This window comes from Scophthalmus maximus, chromosome 15 (assembly GCF_022379125.1).
Source record: "Scophthalmus maximus strain ysfricsl-2021 chromosome 15, ASM2237912v1, whole genome shotgun sequence".
In the NCBI taxonomy this organism is placed as follows: Eukaryota; Metazoa; Chordata; class Actinopteri; order Pleuronectiformes; family Scophthalmidae; genus Scophthalmus; species Scophthalmus maximus.
Window position 1 is genome coordinate 3,970,001 of NC_061529.1, and position 19,614 is coordinate 3,989,614.

General features: G+C 45.4%; 2 protein-coding genes across 3 annotated transcripts in view; both read right to left on the reverse strand.

The window, feature by feature from the left end:
• plek2 (pleckstrin 2) overlaps positions 1-5,308 on the reverse strand; it is a 5,323-nt gene extending 15 nt beyond the window's left edge. Inside the window, exons 1-9 of the mRNA XM_035611242.2 lie at positions 5,159-5,308; positions 4,778-4,942; positions 3,517-3,701; positions 3,274-3,365; positions 2,406-2,593; positions 2,163-2,264; positions 1,556-1,639; positions 1,217-1,295; positions 1-984 (exon numbers count right to left, since the gene is read on the reverse strand). The exon at positions 1-984 is cut by the window's left edge and continues 15 nt beyond it. Of these exons, the coding sequence (XP_035467135.1) occupies positions 857-984; positions 1,217-1,295; positions 1,556-1,639; positions 2,163-2,264; positions 2,406-2,593; positions 3,274-3,365; positions 3,517-3,701; positions 4,778-4,942; positions 5,159-5,212 (1,077 nt within the window). The 5' untranslated portion in view covers positions 5,213-5,308 and the 3' untranslated portion in view covers positions 1-856. The remainder of the gene's footprint in view (positions 985-1,216; positions 1,296-1,555; positions 1,640-2,162; positions 2,265-2,405; positions 2,594-3,273; positions 3,366-3,516; positions 3,702-4,777; positions 4,943-5,158) is intronic.
• Positions 5,309-8,043: 2,735 nt separating this feature from the next.
• On the reverse strand, positions 8,044-19,088 carry LOC118286611 (tandem C2 domains nuclear protein). 2 transcript variants are annotated; one of them, XM_035611175.2, is made up of 12 exons: positions 18,972-19,088; positions 17,678-17,769; positions 17,372-17,575; positions 15,715-15,891; positions 15,175-15,254; positions 13,840-13,909; positions 12,928-13,028; positions 12,039-12,155; positions 11,644-11,835; positions 9,585-9,699; positions 9,281-9,480; positions 8,044-9,171 (listed from the first exon to the last, which is right to left on the reverse strand). In XM_035611175.2, exons 2-12 carry the CDS (start codon positions 17,742-17,744, stop codon positions 9,061-9,063), a joined length of 1,434 nt encoding a protein of 477 aa, XP_035467068.1. In that variant the 5' UTR covers positions 17,745-17,769; positions 18,972-19,088; the 3' UTR covers positions 8,044-9,060. The 2 variants fall into 2 exon arrangements, with proteins under 2 accessions (XP_035467068.1, XP_035467069.1); XM_035611176.2 differs by having other exon boundaries at positions 17,678-17,752; positions 18,972-19,076.
• Positions 19,089-19,614: the final 526 nt, after the last annotated feature.

Sequence of the window (19,614 nt, forward strand, 5' to 3'; positions counted from 1 at the left end):
TATTATCTTATCGGAGATTTCCAGTGCTTAAAATATAATAAAAAAATAAATAAAAAAGCATAATTTTGGACTTGGATAGACAGAGAAAAAACTGATTGCTGGGTTGACACATGATGAAGGAATAATTCATTAAAATCAATTTTATGTTTTAGCTTCTGTAAAATCATCACTTGCCCGTTGTGAGACAATATGTTTACAGGTCCAATGGTGCTGATAGAAATATTACAAAAAAGCTGAAATAGGATAAAGGACACAAGGGGAAACAAAGTTTTTGTCTTGAGAACTATTTACACACACTTGCAACCTAAAACTTTTTATAAGATTAGAGGAGAAATGTCGGAGAAGTCCGAAAAAATATTGGATTTTAAACAACGTATTGCATTTCATAAGATTATCACCTAAACTGATTTAGATGACAAGATTAAAATGGAAATAATCAAGTCAGGTACAAGTACCTCAGAATTGTGCAGGTGCAGTAAATGTACAAAAATCATTGGTGTGTGTGTGGAGTTGTATAAAACATTTAACTTTGAGAATATAGTATAACAGGTTATGTTTAATCCCGAAGAGATTTTTGTAATTTTTTTTATAACTGAACTTGAATGATGACAAGAGAGATGCTACAGTGTTTGGGCTTTTAAAAGCCTTTAAATCTTTAAGAATCCGGCTGAGAAACTCTTTTCTGATTTTCCTTTTTGGCGATGAGAGGAACAGGAATGTGATGGGAGCAGGGACGCCTCTCATTAGGGTTTGCCTGGGCCCAGTTTGTTGCTACAGTACATTCATGGAACGTGTAAATTCAGAATTGTTTTCTCCGTAACAACGTGAAGCGTCTGGTTGAGACGTTAAAACTGCTCTACGTCTGCTCCCGGATGGCGTCTATCCAGTCCATCTTCTCCTGGCGGGTCGGAGCCTGGATGAAGTAGTGCGTGTCGGACTGAGTGATGATTTTGAACAGGTTCCCTTGAATGTTGCCTTTCACGCCTGCGTAGAGGGAAAGATTAGGACGGGGATAATATCTGGGTTGAGCTGCCTATTCATAACGGTAACTTGTGTCAAGAAGGGAGTAAAATGATCTCCCCAACGCTAGAAAAAAAAACCCAAAACCACCTTGAATCCACTTCTCTTCACTCCCCTTCCCATGATGCAACTGATTGTTTGTTTGAAAAAGCAAGTTGATGCGTGGAAAAGGCCGCAGGTGGAGACGGCGACTCACCTGAGGGAACTCCGTTGTCCTCCAGAGAAGACACCAGACAGCCTCGCAGCGAGAAGCCGCCCGCCGGGCTGAGGTCATCCTGACAAGTGACGCGAGACAGGAAGGGGATCAGGCTGGGATCGGCACTTATGAGCATTGTGAGTATTGTCGTAGTCAACATGATGAATGTGAAAGAAACGGCTGCTTGACTCTGTTGAGTTTTGTCATCATTCGGTCACGAAATCTTTTGCCCCCCTGAATAAAACGCTCTTTATCAGATTGCTTTTATTTCTAAGCAGGTAGTTCATCAACTTTGCTTCAGTGATTTCAGTCGTAGTCCACATTGGCCCGCGCTCTCACCTTTGTGGGATCGTAGTAGTGGAGGAACGCTGGCTCTGAGCGCAGCACAAACAGTCGCACCTTCCAGTTCTTCCTCCTGTGTCCCTGAAGAATATCCTCGAGTTAGTTTGACAAGATAACTCAAACACCGTGTGGGCAAATAGAAAAAAAAACCCAAACACTGCAAAGTCATGGTCGCACGTTCTAATGATGAAGATTTCAAAGTTGCAAATTACAGCGTTACAAGTAGTTAATGAAAACATTTACTAATACTTCATATCAGATCTCATGACCCATCATGAGAAAAAATGTTGGGTTGGCAGATTGTGGAAAGTAGTTGATGAGCTAGTGTTTAAAATTTCTACTTCTCAAATCATTAATAAATGTTTTTAATCCATGTGGTCTGCTGCTGCAAATATTAATAAACTATTGATAAACTCTTTTTTTTATCCAGATCTGCAACCCTTTTTTTTCCGAATACAGAAAATAGGCCAACTGGTCAAGTGCTTTTGTTGTTGTTATTGACTTATATGATATGATCTATCAAGCCTTATTACTCTTTTCATTGACCATTAATAATGCCATGAGCTGTAGCTTATTTGAAACGGGAATACAAAATCATTTCCACCTGTTTGAGCAGATATCCGGTCTTCATCACTTGCCCGCTCAGCTCCATCGCGGACAGCGACGTCTCCGCCTTCACGCTGCCTCGCTTCTTCAAACTGTCGGACTGTGAGCAAACGTACGCACCACATAGAATCACCATCTTGCCACCTCCGATTGATGCGACAAAAATGGACAATCAGTGTATAATGTCCGTGGACATTCGTCAGGCGACACTACGTCAGGGGGTCAGTAGGCCTGTACTCACGAAGCTGTACAGCGCAGTGGAGTCGTCCATGAACTGCTCGCTGAGCCCGGCGGTGCGGAGGGCCTCCATGCTCCTCAGGCCGACGGTCCGCAGGAAGCCCTCCTCGAGCAGGGCCGAGGCCAGCGTCACGGCCTCCAGGCGGGTCAGAGCCAGCTGCACGGACACCAGCCAGTCCACCACAGCTGAGCCTGCAGGGACGCCACGCATTAACACAACATCCACAGGACACGCCGCTGTCATATGCACATACATGCAACAGGCGTGGATTCAGACATGTGGCATGCAAATAACTACTGACATGTGTATGGAGAGACAACTTTTTTGTAGGCGGATATATTGTTGTTTACATAGACTTGCATTGATAAAGACGCACAGTAGGCATACAGTAGTTTGCGTTATTAGAAATATAGGGACATGTACATGTGGCTTTACTGTTTATATATTGTATATAAACAGGCAGATAACATTTAGATATGGACACAATTAATACACAGACACACACAGAGCAAAGCCTATATACTATATAGATAGCAGACGTGATATTTTAATAATTACCGATGACATTAAATACAACTCAAGTCAGTTATTAGCTCAGTTTTTAGCTCATTCGACCCACGTGGTCGCATACAAATAAACTTGTATCGCCCTAAGATTAGTAATCAAATCATTGACGACATCACAAAGATGCAACATTTGAGTTACAGCACAGGTCCAGCACAGTAGTAGATTAACCCAGATGAGAGCATCCTTCCACAGATTATTGATAATAGGTCGATTGGTTCCAAAATATGCACAGGCAAAAGTCAACTGAGACTTAGAGTAGGTTAAATACAGAGAAGAGTGAAGAGTTGCCGTGTCTGAGGCTCACCTGAGAAGCAGTTGCTGTAGGTGCTGCCCTGCTCCACGTGGTTGCTCATCCTGATTCCACTGTGCACGTCGTACATGGAGTCCAGCACTTTGCTTTGAGACAGAGGGAACAGAGGCACAATAAGACACTAAGACAGAGATATGAATGTAATCATGAACACACACAGGGGCGAGGCCGTGACAACACCACAAGGTGAAACCTGTGACGGATGCCGTGAGGCCTGCGGGGGACCATTTTGTTTACCTGAGGTCTACGTTGTGTAAGTGGGAACCAGCAGCTTTTTGCCGGTTCTTCACCTTCCCACCGTCGGCCGTCCGCAGCTTGTCGCGCGCGGCGGTGATGTCAGCGGCCCACTGGTCTCGCTCCTCCCGGGAACAAGCCTCCAGAAAGTGATCCGCCCCGCTGGCCGTCCGGAGCTTGAACACCAACTGTTGAAAGGGTACATGAATATAAATCTATTGGCGTGTCAAAGGGGCATTTCAAAATCTAGAAAAAAAACCATGAACAGACGGAGAAGAGATTGTTCTCCCAAGTTGGCAGATGATGGAACTCGGGTCCTGACAAAAAGACGTAACCTGAGGCAAAGTACTGTGTCGTGACGCAAGGCCTCTCCTTCACTGTGGTTTCTGCCCATTAAAACATCAACAGAGGAAAACACTCACTGGAACAAACAGCCAGGACCTGCCACCTGGGGAAAGTTGTGTATGTAATGCAACAATTTATTCACGTGTTCTCTCTATTTACACAATGCATAATATGCTACATGCTGGTAAAAATGCTTCTATCTGATATTTTACATTGGGTACTATTCATTTAAATCAATAAAGTATATATTTTTTATAATATCATATTATATAATATCATATTTTTTTATAATAGTATAGTTAGGTCTATATATTATAATTTTTTTTTCTAATATTATACATTCCATATATTTAAGAGCTGCAGAATAATAGTCAATTCTGCTTTTATCTGATATTTTATATGAAGTAAATATATATTTTATATTTGGGTACTATTCATTTAAAGCATTAAAGTATATATATATATATTTTTAGAATAGTTAAATCGCATAGTTAGGTCTGAGTGTCAGGGGTTTGACGGAGCAGGACCCACATGAAGGTACAGGGGGAAAGGAGTATTTCATAACTAAGGTAACCAAAACTGACTTAGTCTATAAAGAAAAAATCCAACTCTCCAAAACTCCAAAATATACTACAACGGCATAATAGAATTCTTGGAATTCAGTTATGGCTTTTATGGTTTTGCTTTGCCATACCTGAGAATTTCAGTCGCCACCCCTGTGAAACATTTCTCGGGGCGCCACTGCTCCTTTGGGTTTTTTTTACCTGTTGATTCCATCAATGAGGAGACATCAAACCGTGAATGTTGAAATGGCGAGGATACCAAAGAATAGTTTCTTTTAAATTCATAGTATTTACAAGGTGATTGGGGGGAACACGCTTCACTTCAACTTGAACTCCTCGAGTGTGAGAGAACTCACCGGCCGAGCTTCGTGCTCCAGGAAGGGACAGGTCAGCACACAGTCCTTCAGCGGGATCTTCCCTCGCTGACACGAGTCCCTTCTGCCGCCCTCGTACTTGTAATACAGCAGCTTGTCCGGCTTCAGCACGAACCAGCGCGCCTTCCAGTTGTGCACGACGTGACCCTGTGAATATAGATCGGATGATGACAAGATGAATATTGACACTGTCAGGAGATATCTATACTCCCCTCTCCTGCAAAGATCATGCCCTGGTACAGTATACAGTAACCCACATTAGGGTGACCTTACCTGTACATGTTTTATATCATCCTACTCTGCTCCGCGGCGAACGCCCTTCATTACATGCCACACTGATATTTCACAAAAAAACCTTCCTACCCTTTTCACCAGGAATCCTTCTCTCAGGACGGCGTTGTTCTTGTCTGCGTCCATAGTGTTCAGTGTGATCTTGGCAACTGAGCTTTGCCTGTTCCGGCCTGCTCGGGTTTATGATGTTGAGGGGAGTGTTCTATTTTTCCCTCATTAAATGTGTCACCCTGTTCCCACACACACACACACACACACACCTTGCTCCACATTTGAGTGGGCTGTGTGCGCACGTCTTGCAATTCCGGCCCGTTGTCACGCGAGGGAGCACTGACTCCTTCAGGGAATCTTTGCAAAGACAGACGCGCGATTCCTGGAATGTTTTCAGCCCCCTACATCCACTTAATGCCCCACCATCTCCAGGATGTGAAGGAGTCACAAACTGTGGAGGGAAGACCCTCCAAACAGATTAGAGAATTAAACTTTTTTAAAAATTTGATTTCATCCCATGTTGATGAAAAAGCAGCAGCTGGCGGTCGACTCTCCTCTTCTGTACCCAGCAGGAAGTGGGGAAGGCTTCCAATCTCCTTCAAATGCTCATTCCAGCAAAGTGCACGTACTATACCCGCTTAATGAGAACAGTGCAGCGTGAGAGAGGATCTGAGACTCCTGCAGAGCATTTTTTTTTTGTCTTGCTGGTTCCTGATTCTTGCATAAAAAAAGAGAAGAGAAATAAGAAGGAGGGAACAGTCTTCACTAGAGGCATGATTACTAAAACTTACTTTGCTGATCCACTCTTCATCTTTTAATTTGCGCCGCTGCAAACATGTTGCACTCAGGAATAACTCATCGTACAGTAAAAGAAAATATAAATGGCAGTAATTGCCTGAATCGGTGTTGATATCGGCGTGTTTGCATTTTGCACTTGTTGGCATTTATTATGACACCAACACCAGAAACCTTAAATAAGCCTGTTTGTCAGGTGACATTCAGACATGTCACCCTGCGAACAGCACAAGTAAATAATAGATTGAGCTGCTTCACTTTCCGGCTCCTGCTTTGGGCCGTGCATGCTCACGCAGTCACGTCTCACGATCATCTCTTCTGGGTCTGAAAGAAATGATCTTTTAACTTACTGACTGTAAACTCTTGCAGGATTCCTTCAAAATCCACCAGGAATATGATGATATCTATGTGAAAACCTTCACGCAGAAATGTCCTATCCAGCTGCCATAATGTCGATATTAGCTTCCTGCAGTAAATATAGATAGATATATATCTATCTATATATATATAGATAGATATATATGTGTGTCTGTTATTGTGAGTAAGTAAGTAGAAATTGCAATATAGAAATATCAAAGATGGTTAGCTGTAGAAATTACCTGGTAGACATATTTGTTTATGTATGTGTTAAGGGGGAGAGGGGGGATTATGGGCTGATATGTATTTAGATTTTTAGTATTCTCTTCAAAAAGGCGTCAGGCAGGTTACACACTCATCTGATGAATGTTTGCAGGACTCAAACTTTTACTTCCGTCAGTGAGTTTTAATAGACCGAGAGGGTTGTATGACGTGTGCTGTCATGGCATCCTTATTAGGCATGAAAACCCGAGCGAGGCCCGCATCTCGCAGACTCCACCGCGCCTCCCACGGCTGTCTCCAAAGTGAGGAGACCTGCACACGAGACAACGGCTGTGAGACAACAGGAATGTGCCGCAGGCAAACGACCAAAGCGAGTGTCGGGAGGAGAATCTGTTAAGCACACAGAGGAAACAATGACACCAGAATCCTGTTCCTGAGACTCGAGTTGAAGTCAAACAAACTCCCGGGAGCCCGAGATAAGTCCCGTCGCGGGCTGGGGTGTGTCTGGAATGTCCCTCTGTGTAACATTAACCATAAATCAAACATTCATTACGTCAAAGAGGAGTTTGATGGTTTGTTGGCACGTCAGGAGGTGCAGGGCCCTGACGCAGGCGGGCCCACGTGGGGGCGCCCGGTTGTCCTGGTCACAACACACTTGGAATGCAAACACCCGCGTTGGACTCTGTTTCCCCGGGTCCACACCCCCGTTGTTCGCTGGGCGCATCTTTCAGGAGACGGAAATGGACCTGAGGGGGTTTTTAATCCCAAATCGAGACACATTTTGACCTCGTCAAAAATGTTATTGTGTGTTGAAAATGTATTATTTGAAAAGCTAAGGTGGTTTAAATAGCCCCGAACACACGTTGTTTGCGAGAAGAGTTTAGGTTTCCACTTGACTGGCGAGTTGTGGTTCTTTTTTAAGTGAAGGCTTTGCAATTTTCATCTTCTAAATTACATACAATATCTTTAAACATATATATATGTGTGTGTGTGTGTGTGTGTGTCTGTAATTGTGAACTTAGTAGTAGGTAGAAATTGCAATATAGAAATATCAGAGATGGTTAGTTGTAGATTTCACCTGGTAGACATATTTGTTTATGTACGTGTTAATGGGGAGAGGGGGGATTATGGGCTGATATGTATTTAGATTTAGATGTTATTGGGGTTTTTTAAAGTAAAGGCTTTGCAATTTTCATCTTCTAAATTCCATACAATATCTTTAAACATATATATATTTGTGTTCTACAGTTACTCCTCGATTGTTGAGGATGAGAATGCCCACATACACAGTAGTTACGTTGAATTGCCCTTTTGAATGAGAGGTGAAATGAAAAGACAAGATGTTCCAGGGTGAGGAGGAGAAAACACTGTTTGCCTTGAAATTTCCTCGACCTGTTGCCTCTCCAATAAAGACGGACACGGTGACACACACGCACACACACACACAGTGGTTTATGATTGTTGACCTATTTTTACTAGTCCTGCAGACCGTGACTGTCGGCTACGTGCTGAAGAGAAGACCTCGGCCTGCTTTCTCATCCAGTTGGCACAAGAGAAAAGACTCCCGCTTTTTAATAACCACACAAACTCCCTTGATATTTCCAAACAACACCTACTTTTATTCACTATAACTTTCAACGTCAAACATTGAAAACATGAAGAAAAAAACCCTAAAGTGCTTCTTATCAAAAGCGTACGGCTTAAGGTTTGGTACAGCTGCTACAGTAGTGGACAGCAACAGGACATCCTACAAGGTGACGTCCCAGCTCACCTTGTCAGGGAAAGACACGATAAGTCTGGTGAATTTTCCTGTATTTTCCTTATTGTCGGCAAATCCCACGAAAAGACCAAAACCAACAGTGAATTGTTTTTTTCCTTCCTGTTGCCAGAAATGCTCACCAACAGACCAAATGTGCATTAATCCACCTGTGAAATCTCCACAGCACCATTTACTCATGTTTAAGTCATATTTAACAAAGTAATATTTTGTTTTTGACTACGATCCCCAACTATTAAATATATATATATATATTCATGACCCAGGACGGGACAGTCGATGAGGAAACAGACGAGCGTAGTGTTGGTTTTGGTCTTTTCAAGAGTGTGTTGGCGATAAAAAAACCAACATAGAATTGGCAGAAATATCCTTGAAACTGGGTTATATTTACAGACTGATAAGGTGAATTTTCTAAATAAAGTACGTCTCACTTCCTCTGCTTGTAAACTCTCTATCGAGCAGAAGTGACAAGGCTTTCACTGACACCGAAAGCGGTTCTACACGCGAGGCCTACAGCATCACTGTACATACAGCTCAAAATGAATGTCATGTAAGCAAAGGCTCCATTGTCGTTTTCAGAAATATTTCTCAATTTCTGCCCCCCCCCCCCAAAAGAAAAAACCTCACGGAAAAAGAAAACCTCTCCAGCATCTATACACTCTGTTCAGAAACCCCTCAGTCGCCACGCGCGCCCACTGAGCCACGGGTTCACCCGCTCTGTCCCAGGGCGCTCAGGGCTCGCCGAGCACTTTGCAGTCTGAGCGTCGGTGCACAGGCCTGCGGGACGGGGCCACTTCCCTCGTGCGTAGAGGGGAAGTCGCGGAGAGCGGGATCAGGAGGCGCTCAGCCGGTGCCACGCCGTCACCACTTTCTCTGGGTTGGCCATCATGTCCTTCCACTGCTCCACGGCCTCGGGCACGGGGCTGTCCGATCCCAGGTGAACCTGAGGGAAACACGGGGGACACGGTTTCCTCGGTATGTATCAACTCAGCCCCTCGACCTCGCAGCAAGTCTCGCATCTTCCCGTAGAGCGGGGTGCCGGGGGAACTCACCTGTCCGAGACACTGTTTCCTCCTGACCGAGCTGCGGCTGTAGAGTTTGACCGACAGCGAGCAGGCGTCGCCCAAGGCGGCCAGCCGGAAGTGAAAGGTCTCCGCCCAGTGACACTGGCCCCCCGGGGCCTTGGTCACCCGCGTCTTCTTCTTCATCAGCACCTGCCCCGACTGGTGCATCTCGGCCTTGACGAAGAACGCTGGGGATTGGGTCGAGGGACAAGTCGTCAGCGACGGCGGGGGCAAGCGCGTGCAACACGAAATGACATTTTTTTTAAAAATCACACTCCAGTGACGCGTCTACCTTGGGTGAGAGGGGAGGAGGACGCTGGGAGGTTCTGCGCAGCAAGGATCTGAAGCTGGAGGCGTCCGTTGACCGGCTGAAAGCAGGTGGTGAGATGCAGCTCAGAGTGGCACACCTGGGAGAAGATATACATCTTTAGTTGTCCATGCTGGACTGTCTGTTAAAAAATATACATACGAATACTGTACAAATATCTGTTTTTCCACTTCTCTGAAAATATAAATAATACATCATATGTTTCTGCTTCAGAAATGCACTTGAAATGCATCATTCTGGAAACAGACCAAAACATTCAAACTCTTACGTTGTGTTGCCTCTCGTTATGTTGCCTGTTGTTATAGTTGCAAGTGGCTTTGAAAAAAAACAACTTCTTTAATAACCTTTCACAAATTATTGACAGAGGTCGCCTGACAAAAGCAACAGTACAAGGAAACAGGAAGATAGAAATCAGACACAGTATGTGTATTTCCCTAAAATATTATCATTACATAATTTTTATAAATATTTATCTATATATAAATATCAGATAAATCTGTAATAAATAAACTACTAAGTGGTCAATGAGCAAAGACGTGACCAGCGTCACATAAACATTTTTCTTCTCCCAAAATCCAGATATAGTAAATTCGTAAAATAGCAATTAGTTAAACCCTAAAAAATTCACATTGTAAAAGTTCAGAATTGTTTGATCTGTATTTCCACACATGCAGAAGGAATCCATGTTCAACACAAGTGTGTCGTCTCGAGGACTGTGGCTCTCGCCCTGTCGGTCAGTCCACCACTTTCATGGCTTGCAATGAATTTTTATTTCAACTTTATACTGTTTATCTATAAAAAAAAAAACTTATGACTTTCCATCAGCCACAACTGAAATTTGTGTTTTGTGCTCGTCAGCAGATGCCACATCTGGAAATGACACCCGCTAAACATCGGTGCGTCAGCGCTGGTCGATCGCAGCGCGTTAAGCATGTTGCTTTTACCCTTAAGTCACGGAGCAGCTGGACTCGGCTGCACTGCTTCCTTCCAAAAAATGCCGTTGACATTTCTTTCTTTGTCGTCAACGTCCCCAGGTTCCGCCGTCTCGGCCCTGGAGGGCCTCCACTGAGTGGCACTGATTTGGACAATTGGGCTCTTCTTTGTGCGCCAGCTGGGCAACAATCTGGGACTGAATGAAGCCGTCCCCCTTGACAACCAACGGACGATTCGCCGTCGGTAACAGCTCAAATCACGCCGTCGCCGGCCCGACGTGCGTCCGGCTGCTACAACCGAGGATATTCATTAGGTCTATCTGCAGAACAGCCACGATGGACGTCGGACATTTGGCCGAGCACTGATTGCTTGGACTGTATGAGTCAGCAAACATCTTTCGTTTTGTGCTCCCTCGCAATTCTTTTCCTTTTTTTTTGTAGTTGTCATGTTGCCTTTGCATTTTGAAATTGACATCAACTTCCGTTCTGGGTAAAAACAGGTCAAGACTACAGTAAATGATAGGTTGGTTGCTTCGGTCCACACAACTAATAACTCATAACTAACAGTTGATGCGGATCGGAGACACGAGCAGTCGTTGGCGATCCTCTAATCTCTTCCTCCTGTGCCATGATTGTGTTTGACATTTTCGGATTTTGAGGACAAATATGTCTATTATCATGAAATGATAAAAAAAAAAAGTAATACACATTCCCATGAGGATGAAATGTAATAATAACTGATCCCCTGGCTTTTCACCTAGCAACATCGTCATTTCCAATTTTTTTCAGTTTGTCCAATATTTTCACTTTTGCACAACTCCATGAGCCTCAGCGCCTCTTTTCTGATTAGTTCATGAAGCAGAGGCTGAAGACGTTTGAAGACATTCCCTCAGACTAATGGACACAGTGTACCTGTTACCGTGGGAACAGCGGTCACATAACCTTTGAAACGAGCCACAACTCGGCGTGAACACCACAACACTGACTCGGAGGCGAACCAAGATGACCTCGGATGGTGTTTTTTTTGCAAATGCTGAAACTGAACTGATCATTCAGTTGACTTGGCTCGCTCAACATTGCTCGACACTCACAGAGGATTTGGACGGCGAGTTGAGGTCGAGCCAGTGGTCCGTCTCCTCGGGGCCGAGCTGTCGCAAGGAGAGGACGCACTCGGCCACGGTGCGTTTCTTGGGGTTGTGCGTCTGCAGCCGCAGCACCAGAGCGCTGCAGCGCAACTGCTGGAGGCGCAGCGCAAACACAAAGGTCTCCATGAAGGAGGCGTCCTGCAGAGCAGAGGGAGAACAGAGAGTCAGCGTCAGACCGTCTCCACCAAAGGTCTGGCAATGATAACCCCCGCAAAGTTACTCCCCCAAAGGAAGAGTGGATTGCATATTGTTGTAAGAAAGCAAATGTAGCTGCAGAGTAAGATATCGCACAGGGAGTTTCGGCGGTTCCAATGTGGATCCGGTTGAGAGAATCCCGTTACCTGACAGTGGTCCTTCACCGAGCTCTTGAACTGGACGGGCTTGGGGATGGTGATGATCCCCTTGAATCCAATCCTCGGTTGTTCCGCCCCGTCGGGAGGAAGGTTGAGGTCCGAACACTTGTCGGAAAAGAAGAAAAGAAAGTGTGTTTCTACGTCGAAGCCGGTCACGTCTAATCATAAGGAATCGTATTCCTAACGTGCTGTTGGGAAAACAGGTCTGCGACCAACTGCTCCATCCATCCCAAAGGAAATAATTACGAGGAAAACAAAGGAATCAAATACATCGATACAACTTGGTTCTTTTTTTCTTTGAAAAATATCTTTATTCAAACAGAACATGCTCCGTTAATGTTGTAGGAAAAGACTCATTTCACACAACCAGCATTTGAGCGACCCCCTGTCTCTTGCCCGTTCATCCACACGTCCCAGAGGACAGTCCAGGTGCCACACTGAAGAGACTGTGTAAAATGAGCCTTAGCCAAAACCAAACGTCCAATCCTGGGTGGGAGAGAGGTGCCCCTTTTCCATTATTGCCCCTGTTCCCTAAGGAATTAGGGCACGGCCCTGGATTCAAACCTTGAAACTGCAAACTGAGATGTAATGTACAACACACACACACACACACACACACACACTGGAGGTGTTTCCCTCTATGTGAACGCACAGTGTCTCAGGTGCACTTGAGAACTTGTGCTTTCATCAGGACAGTATCGTTTAAAGGAAATCAACCTTTTTTCCTTCCGAAAAACCCCGCCCGAGCCGAGGCCGACAGAGCGGCGAGAGGAGCGAACAGAGACCCGCGTTCTGGACAGAGGGCCCCATTGAGAAATGTCGCGGACGAGCACAATGGGGGGTTCTGTCCCCCTGCGTGCTCGGCGTGTAACCCTACCTGCACCAGGGTGATCCACACCTGCTCCAGAGCCTCCTGGTAGTTCAGCCGGACGCATACCTTCCCCAAGTCGCGCTCATCCCCGGACAGGGTGATGGAGTCTGTGGGAAAGGCCAAGAGGACAAGGAACAAATTACACGAGATAGCGTCATCGTATGAATATGAGCCCGTACAGTCGGTATAATATAAGGTCACTGAGTGTTTAGAGAGGACGTAGAGTGAGGTTATAGAAGCTTTTGGAGAAAAATGTAATGTATAATGTAGGATTTCTATTTTTTTATGTTCCCCCAAAATGTGTTTATCGATGTTCTCTCAACATCTCTTTTTGGGGCTGAATCAATTCAAATCATTAAAGTTCGATCTCGTGTCTTTGTCAAGTTTTCTTTACAGCTCTATTTCAGGACAAGATGAACAGGTTTCTCTCCACAGACGGCGCTAATCCAAGACAACTACGTCTGATTCTGCATATGACGGTGACATTATTGCATGTTGTGTAGGTTTACATGTCAGTCATAAAAGTGTCTGGTTGTCATGGCAGTGCCGGATCTTCTGGAATCAACGTGAATTGCAATCAAAGGGAAAAAAGAACTCCTTTGTCTTCATTCAAATGATTTATTTATTATTAATATAAGAAAACTGATTCTCTTCATTGGATTAAAAAAATCTATAATTAAGAAGGCTTATCTCTGATTGGTGGTGGACTACAGTAAAAAAATGTTTTGGAAGTGATCAGTGTGTCTGCCCTTTTATCTTTGCACAATGCTGAGTGATTGTAATCGGACTTAATCAGGTCGGGAGGCGAGACGCCCGTTTCCTTTCTCCTCATCAAGAAATCAAATAAGAGGCCGGGACACAGAGTTGATCCAAAATGAAGGTCTGAAAGGGAAAGTGTAGGTCAAGTGTTGCAGTTACCCAGGCTGCTTTCGACGGAGCCCACCGCTGAAGACGTGCTGCTGAGGACACTGGAGACGGAGTCGAAGCGCTGCACTCGAAACAAAACAGCAGACAAGTTCAATGTACTTTGTCCCGCTGGAACTCAAAACGTTTGAGATTAAGATTAAGAATAAGATCGAGGCACTACAGAAATCCCAGCAGCACTCCCGATGAGGATGCTGAACCTCCTGTCGTTAGTGTTCGGCCATCTTAGTTTACATAACAATAAACTCATAAACCAAAGTATTGGAGTGAGTGAAACCCAGTCTCTTGATCACGGTCATCCCTTGTCATAACTCATCCCGAGGTCCACGTGAAATATCCGCGCAGCGCCGAAACCAACCCAGCGGTTTCCGGAGACATCCCAAGCAAAGTGTGAGCCGTGAGGAGGCCCCCGCAGAAGAGTCGGACGATCACCAGCGTCATGGGGATTCATCCACGTCAGAACAGGATAGTCTGCGCAAAATCTCCCTGACGACGCATCACATACTCCGCCTCAAATCTGCCACGAAACACCATCACTTTCCCGATTCATATTTCTCCCTGGGCTCTTTGCGTTTCCCACAATTCAGCCTGGTTTATTGGTTTACTGTTGAATCCATTGCCATGGTGCGGTGCCTCCTGCACCGTCATCGCCTGCTCCTGTTTGCTCGCAACGTCGCCAAGATAAACATTTGAACCAGCTGAAGTGTAACCGTGCTCTCGAAGGACAGCGACGGACGCGAGAGGCGCCCGGGAAGGCCGCCCGGCCGCGTTGGCTTCAAACGCGCCACATGGGAAGTTCAGAACTGAATGAGATGCTTTGGGGGTTTGAAATTGTTGACCGAGGCTCCGGGAAGTTAGAGACGGTCGACCGATCGTCAAGTAGAGAGGAGTTGTTGACCACATCCTTTGTACGACAACGAAATACGCCCCGACTCTGTCATTGTTTTACTTTACTGTGCGACTGATTAAATATCACTTGGTCCAAGACAATCGCCAGGTAACTTCCACAGTCAGTATTGCCCCTGTTCCCCAAGGAATCAGAGCACGGCCCTGACAGGTGGCGCCCCATAAAACCACAAAGACTTCCCCAGCAAACTTCTTTGTCATGTCACACATGCGCCTCCATACGTCCTCTAGTGGCGCCACCTTCTCTTGTTCATCAGGGTGAAACCGAACGACCTGCTCGGGTTAAAAAAATCCAAAAATATCGGCCCATTTGGCTCGCACGCAATTTTCCACTGTGCCGTTGAGCACAGTGGAAACTGTAAAACTATATTTAGTCTCGGTTGACACAGGGTGAGTACAGATTAGATAGAGAGCGGGACTCACCTGCATGCGACTCTGAGGGCTGGACAGATCAAACATGGAGCTGCTCAGGCGCTGCGGGCCGCCCGGCTTCAGAGTCCAACCTGGGAGGGAAGACCACAAGTTTAAATCCAGATGGTTGAATTACCATCGGTCCGCCATGACTTTTGTCATTACATGTTCATCTGTAGTTATCTGTGATTCATTTCTTATCCTTATGTTTTACATATCCTTTATATATCCTTATCATCCTTTCGCTCTACAGCTGCAGACACTGTGTGTCGCGGCAGTAGGTACAGATGGAATTGTGGCCATGAGGACACAAACTGACTGTTTTCAATTTTTTTCAAAAAAGGAATAGAAAGTTGTCAATCACCAAAAAAGTTAGTGATCGCGACCTATAAATGTACAGGTGATTGATTTCTAACCGGAAAACGATTACATTATTCCGTGACTGATTTTTATCAACATGTGAAATATTGGTGACTATTTTTTGGTCTTATCTTTAATGCATCATTTTTATTATGGATTACAGGACCAGAGCCTGGGGATGCTCTGCACTACCTGGGCTCTGTGGACCTTCCGTGGAGTCCCTGTCCCTCAGGGTGTCGCGGCGGGCCGAGCCGGGGGAGAGGTACTCGGCCATCTGGCCCTGATGGAAGCTGGCCTCCGGGCTGTAGTTGGGGTGACGGGTGCCCAACAGCTCGGCCTTCCTCTCGGCGTACGTGCACCGGGCGGAGCCTGCGGACAAAGAGCAGCGCCGGGGGGTCAGAGCGCCGGCCCCTTTCACCCCCAAATGACTTCCCTTCCAGGGAGCAGTCTGAAAAGACCGCAGCTTTTCATTTGGAACCGGGATGTCCTGGTGCTCGTCTCCTGTGCCGCCAGATGATCTGCCTCAGTGACCACTGAGCTGATTTTAATGAAACTTGAAATGCGGTGAGCCGGTTCTCGCGGTGAGTCCTCAGTGCGGCCTTGAGCTCGGGGGGTTGGTCGAGGCGGAGTAGAAACGTGTCAGTCGCTCCAACCTTTACCTTAACTCACCCCGTTTGAGGTAAACACACGACACACTTGTTATTCTACCCTCGTTTCACTGTGTCCTCGTGCTTCAGGCTGGAACATGAAGGAATCCCTCTGGCGGACCATTCACGCGTCATTCGATTTTACAATTTCAAGTTCCAGAAAGTCCAAATGTCTTCATTGTGCAGCAGACAGGGAATCTTCTACACACACACAGCTAATGAATGGCTATAACTGGACACGACATGACTCTCGATTTGAACCGATGCATGAGCAGAACTTTGTCCAGCAGAGATGGATACAGCTCGAGTTGAAACACGACGTCGAGACACGACACGTCCGACTGACACAAGTGAACCTGGAGGGATCCGGCCAATTGCAAATTGCGAGTTTTCCGAAACTTTCATTGGAGCGCCGGAGGACCAATCGTAATCCAGCTCAAACCCACATGCATTACTATTCAGCTGCAGTTCACGCAGGCCTCAGGTTTGATCCTGTGTTCCAATCAGCAGATCACACCGGATACGTTACGGATATGTTCGCTTCTCCTCGCGCGTCACAAGTCGTAGCATCAGGACTTGAGTCGCACTTGGGCCGAGCCATTTTGGCCTCCCAACTGCACGTTCGTTCATTTTCGATTTTATTTTCCCCTTTGATTTACCCGGAATATTCCCATTGAGATTCAAAAACTCTTTATGCAAGAGTTGTAGAAGTTTGCCCTGAAGCCTTTTCTGCAGCCCAAACCACCAAACTGAGAATAAATGGACCGACTTACTCATCCACCACAACCTGCTCCGTGTTTGGTCTTTGTCTCTCTTGATTCTACCTCGCCTGACTTCTACAGTCTCCTGCCAAAACAGAAAAAAAAAACCCCTCTCCGCACGGCCGTTCAAACGGCTGCAAAGGGTTTTCTTAACGTTTTGGCTTTTGTCCGATTCCTATCGATTGAGCACAGCAGGAACCAAAAGCTCAACATCATCTCTGGAGGACGACGGATCGGTTACACATCGTGAAGTGAGCGTGTTCACAGACTCTTCGAATGACGGGACCGGCATTACTGAGCAGCCCAACCTTTAAGTCAACACTAACATCTAAGACAGGTTTCTACACCACGGGCCCGATTTGAACATGATGGTCACACCGTGTCGAATCTAATGGAATTTGAATCTGAAACCTGACATGTCATTTTGCAGTCGGTACATACTCTGCGGCCCGGCCTGTAAATTGGGGAAGCGGGCGCCTCTGGGCTGGACGTAGGAGGCCTTGAAGGTGGGCAGGACAAACGGCACCTCCCTGCCGCCCGGGGGCAGCCTGGACAGGAGGTAATCTTCCGCGAGCCCCCTCCTCCCTTCATCCAGCTCCCGTCCGGAGGTCAGTGCCTTGGTAGGAGGCATCTTCATTTTGATCACTTGAAAACAGGGCGGGACAAGCACACCATCACACACGAGACGGTCACAAAACAAAAAGTGTCGTCCTGTAGATGCGGCGCCGTGCAAGGGCGTCAGTTTACCTTGGCTCTCGTGCTCCCTCGCCTTCCTCTTCATGAAGTTCCTGCAGCAGTTTTTGAGGCACTCCATCGCTGCACCTGGAAACGGTTCGACACTGAAGTCGGGCGTGGAGGGGAAAGTTCACACGTTCAAATGTGGTGCCACCAGGGCCGGGGCAAACCTCTCTAAGTACAGGAGGTCGTAACCCTTTGTATTGGTGCCCCCCTAAAACTGGTTGACCCACAAAATGCAATATTTGTTATGATGCCAAACTTTGCTATGGCATCCCCCAAATCAAGTCACTAAGTATAATCCCCATTTCACAGTATTCCCCCATGGTGCTTGACATACTCGATGACATCAATAAAACAGTAAGATGCCTCCAAAATGTATACGTTGATAAAAATCCAAAATGTGTGTGCCCCAGATTTGGTAAAATGCTCCAGACAATTGTTGTTATAATCAAAATGATTCCAGAGTGGGTACAGTACCCGTGATCTGTTAAGTGATGGACAGTAACACAAAGCTTTGTTAAGGTGCTCCCCCCCGAAATTTGTGTTAAATTTGTTGCATTTACCCCTAAAGATATTCACATGCCAAACTTTGTTACAGTGCCTTTAAATATAGTATAATACCCAAAATGTGTGGCCAAATTCCCCAAACGTGTTTATTGTGCTGGTCTCAAAATTTAAGAAGTTGTTTGAAATCCTATGGTGGATTCAGTATGGTGTCCGCACATTAATATACATCTAATCCCAGAAATTGGTATAGCAATATGATGATGTAATCTCAAATTGTGTTAAACCATTCCCAAACCTCGACATGTTGTAGTTTGAAATTTGATACCATCCCTCAATTTAGATAAAATAAGTTTATTTTATATCAAAAAACATACTATATATATATATATATATATTGTCTTGATCTCATTTTTTGGGGGGTATTCTCATAAATCCCAATCATGTATTTATAAATATAAAAAGCCTGTGTTGCAGTGCCCCCATGCAACTGTGTTTGGAAAAGGGAGAGGATATTTTTGACTACTTAAGATGAATACATTTTGTCAGGGATCTGGATTGTGATGTGCTGCCGACAGAGGTGAATAAAACATTGACCAACACTGAGGATATGAACGATCTCATGCGGGCTGCAAGTCAACAGACACAATTTGACCTTGCAACATTTGTTTCTGTTCCGTGTTCCAGGCCTATGAAGGAATTTTTACTTCTGTGTGTAAACCAGTAACATTCACAACATAGACAATAATGAGCTCAGTTGCTTCACTGTACAAATGAAATGTAAATAATGGAAACTTACCCTTGCAATGTTTTCACGGAGGGAAGATAAAGTTTTTACATCCAGCGGTGTTGGAGAGAAATGCCACAGAGCTCAGGTTTACTCTGCACTTCAGGCACCGGTCTCCCTCCCTCCTCCCTCCCCCCTCCCCCCTCCCTCCTCCCTCCCCCCTTCCTCCTCCCTCTTCCCTCCCTCCTCCCTCCTCTCTCCTCCCTCCCTGTGTTTCTTCTCTCCTCTCTCACTCCTCTCTAATTCCCGGACCAACACTCTGTGTGTGTGTGTGTGTGTGTGTGTGTGTGTGTGTGTGTGTGTGTGTGTGTGTGTGTGTGTGTGTGTGTATGTGCGTGTGTGCGTGTGTGTGTGTGTGTGTGTGTGTGTGTGCACTTCCTTCCCCGAACAGGCCATGACTGCTGCACCACTTTCTGTTTGGATTTTTCTTCACCACTTACTGTTATTCTATTCTCCCTCGACCTCAATCAATATTCGCACAGTGTCTACATCGTGGACTGGTGGGAACTTGGCAGGTCAGTGCATCTTTTACTAACTGACCTGGTTCACCTTCTTATGGAGGTAAAAATAAATAAATATATAAGTATATATATATATATATATATATATATATATATATATATATATATATATATATATATATATATATATATAT

What these genes read in the sequence shown, in the direction of transcription:
- LOC118286611 (XM_035611175.2), bottom strand. Translation starts at nt 17,744, where the DNA reads ATGGAGTGCCTCAAAAACTGCTGCAGGAACTTCATGAAGAGGAAGGCG. An exon ending in GCCCTCAGAGTCGCATGCAG is followed by an intron (nt 13,910 to 15,174) that starts GTGAGTCCCGCT and finishes TTTCGAGTGCAG; the next exon opens with CGCTTCGACTCCGTCTCCAG. An exon ending in CTCCTCCCCTCTCACCCAAG is followed by an intron (nt 9,481 to 9,584) that starts GTAGACGCGTCA and finishes CCCAATCCCCAG; the next exon opens with CGTTCTTCGTCAAGGCCGAG.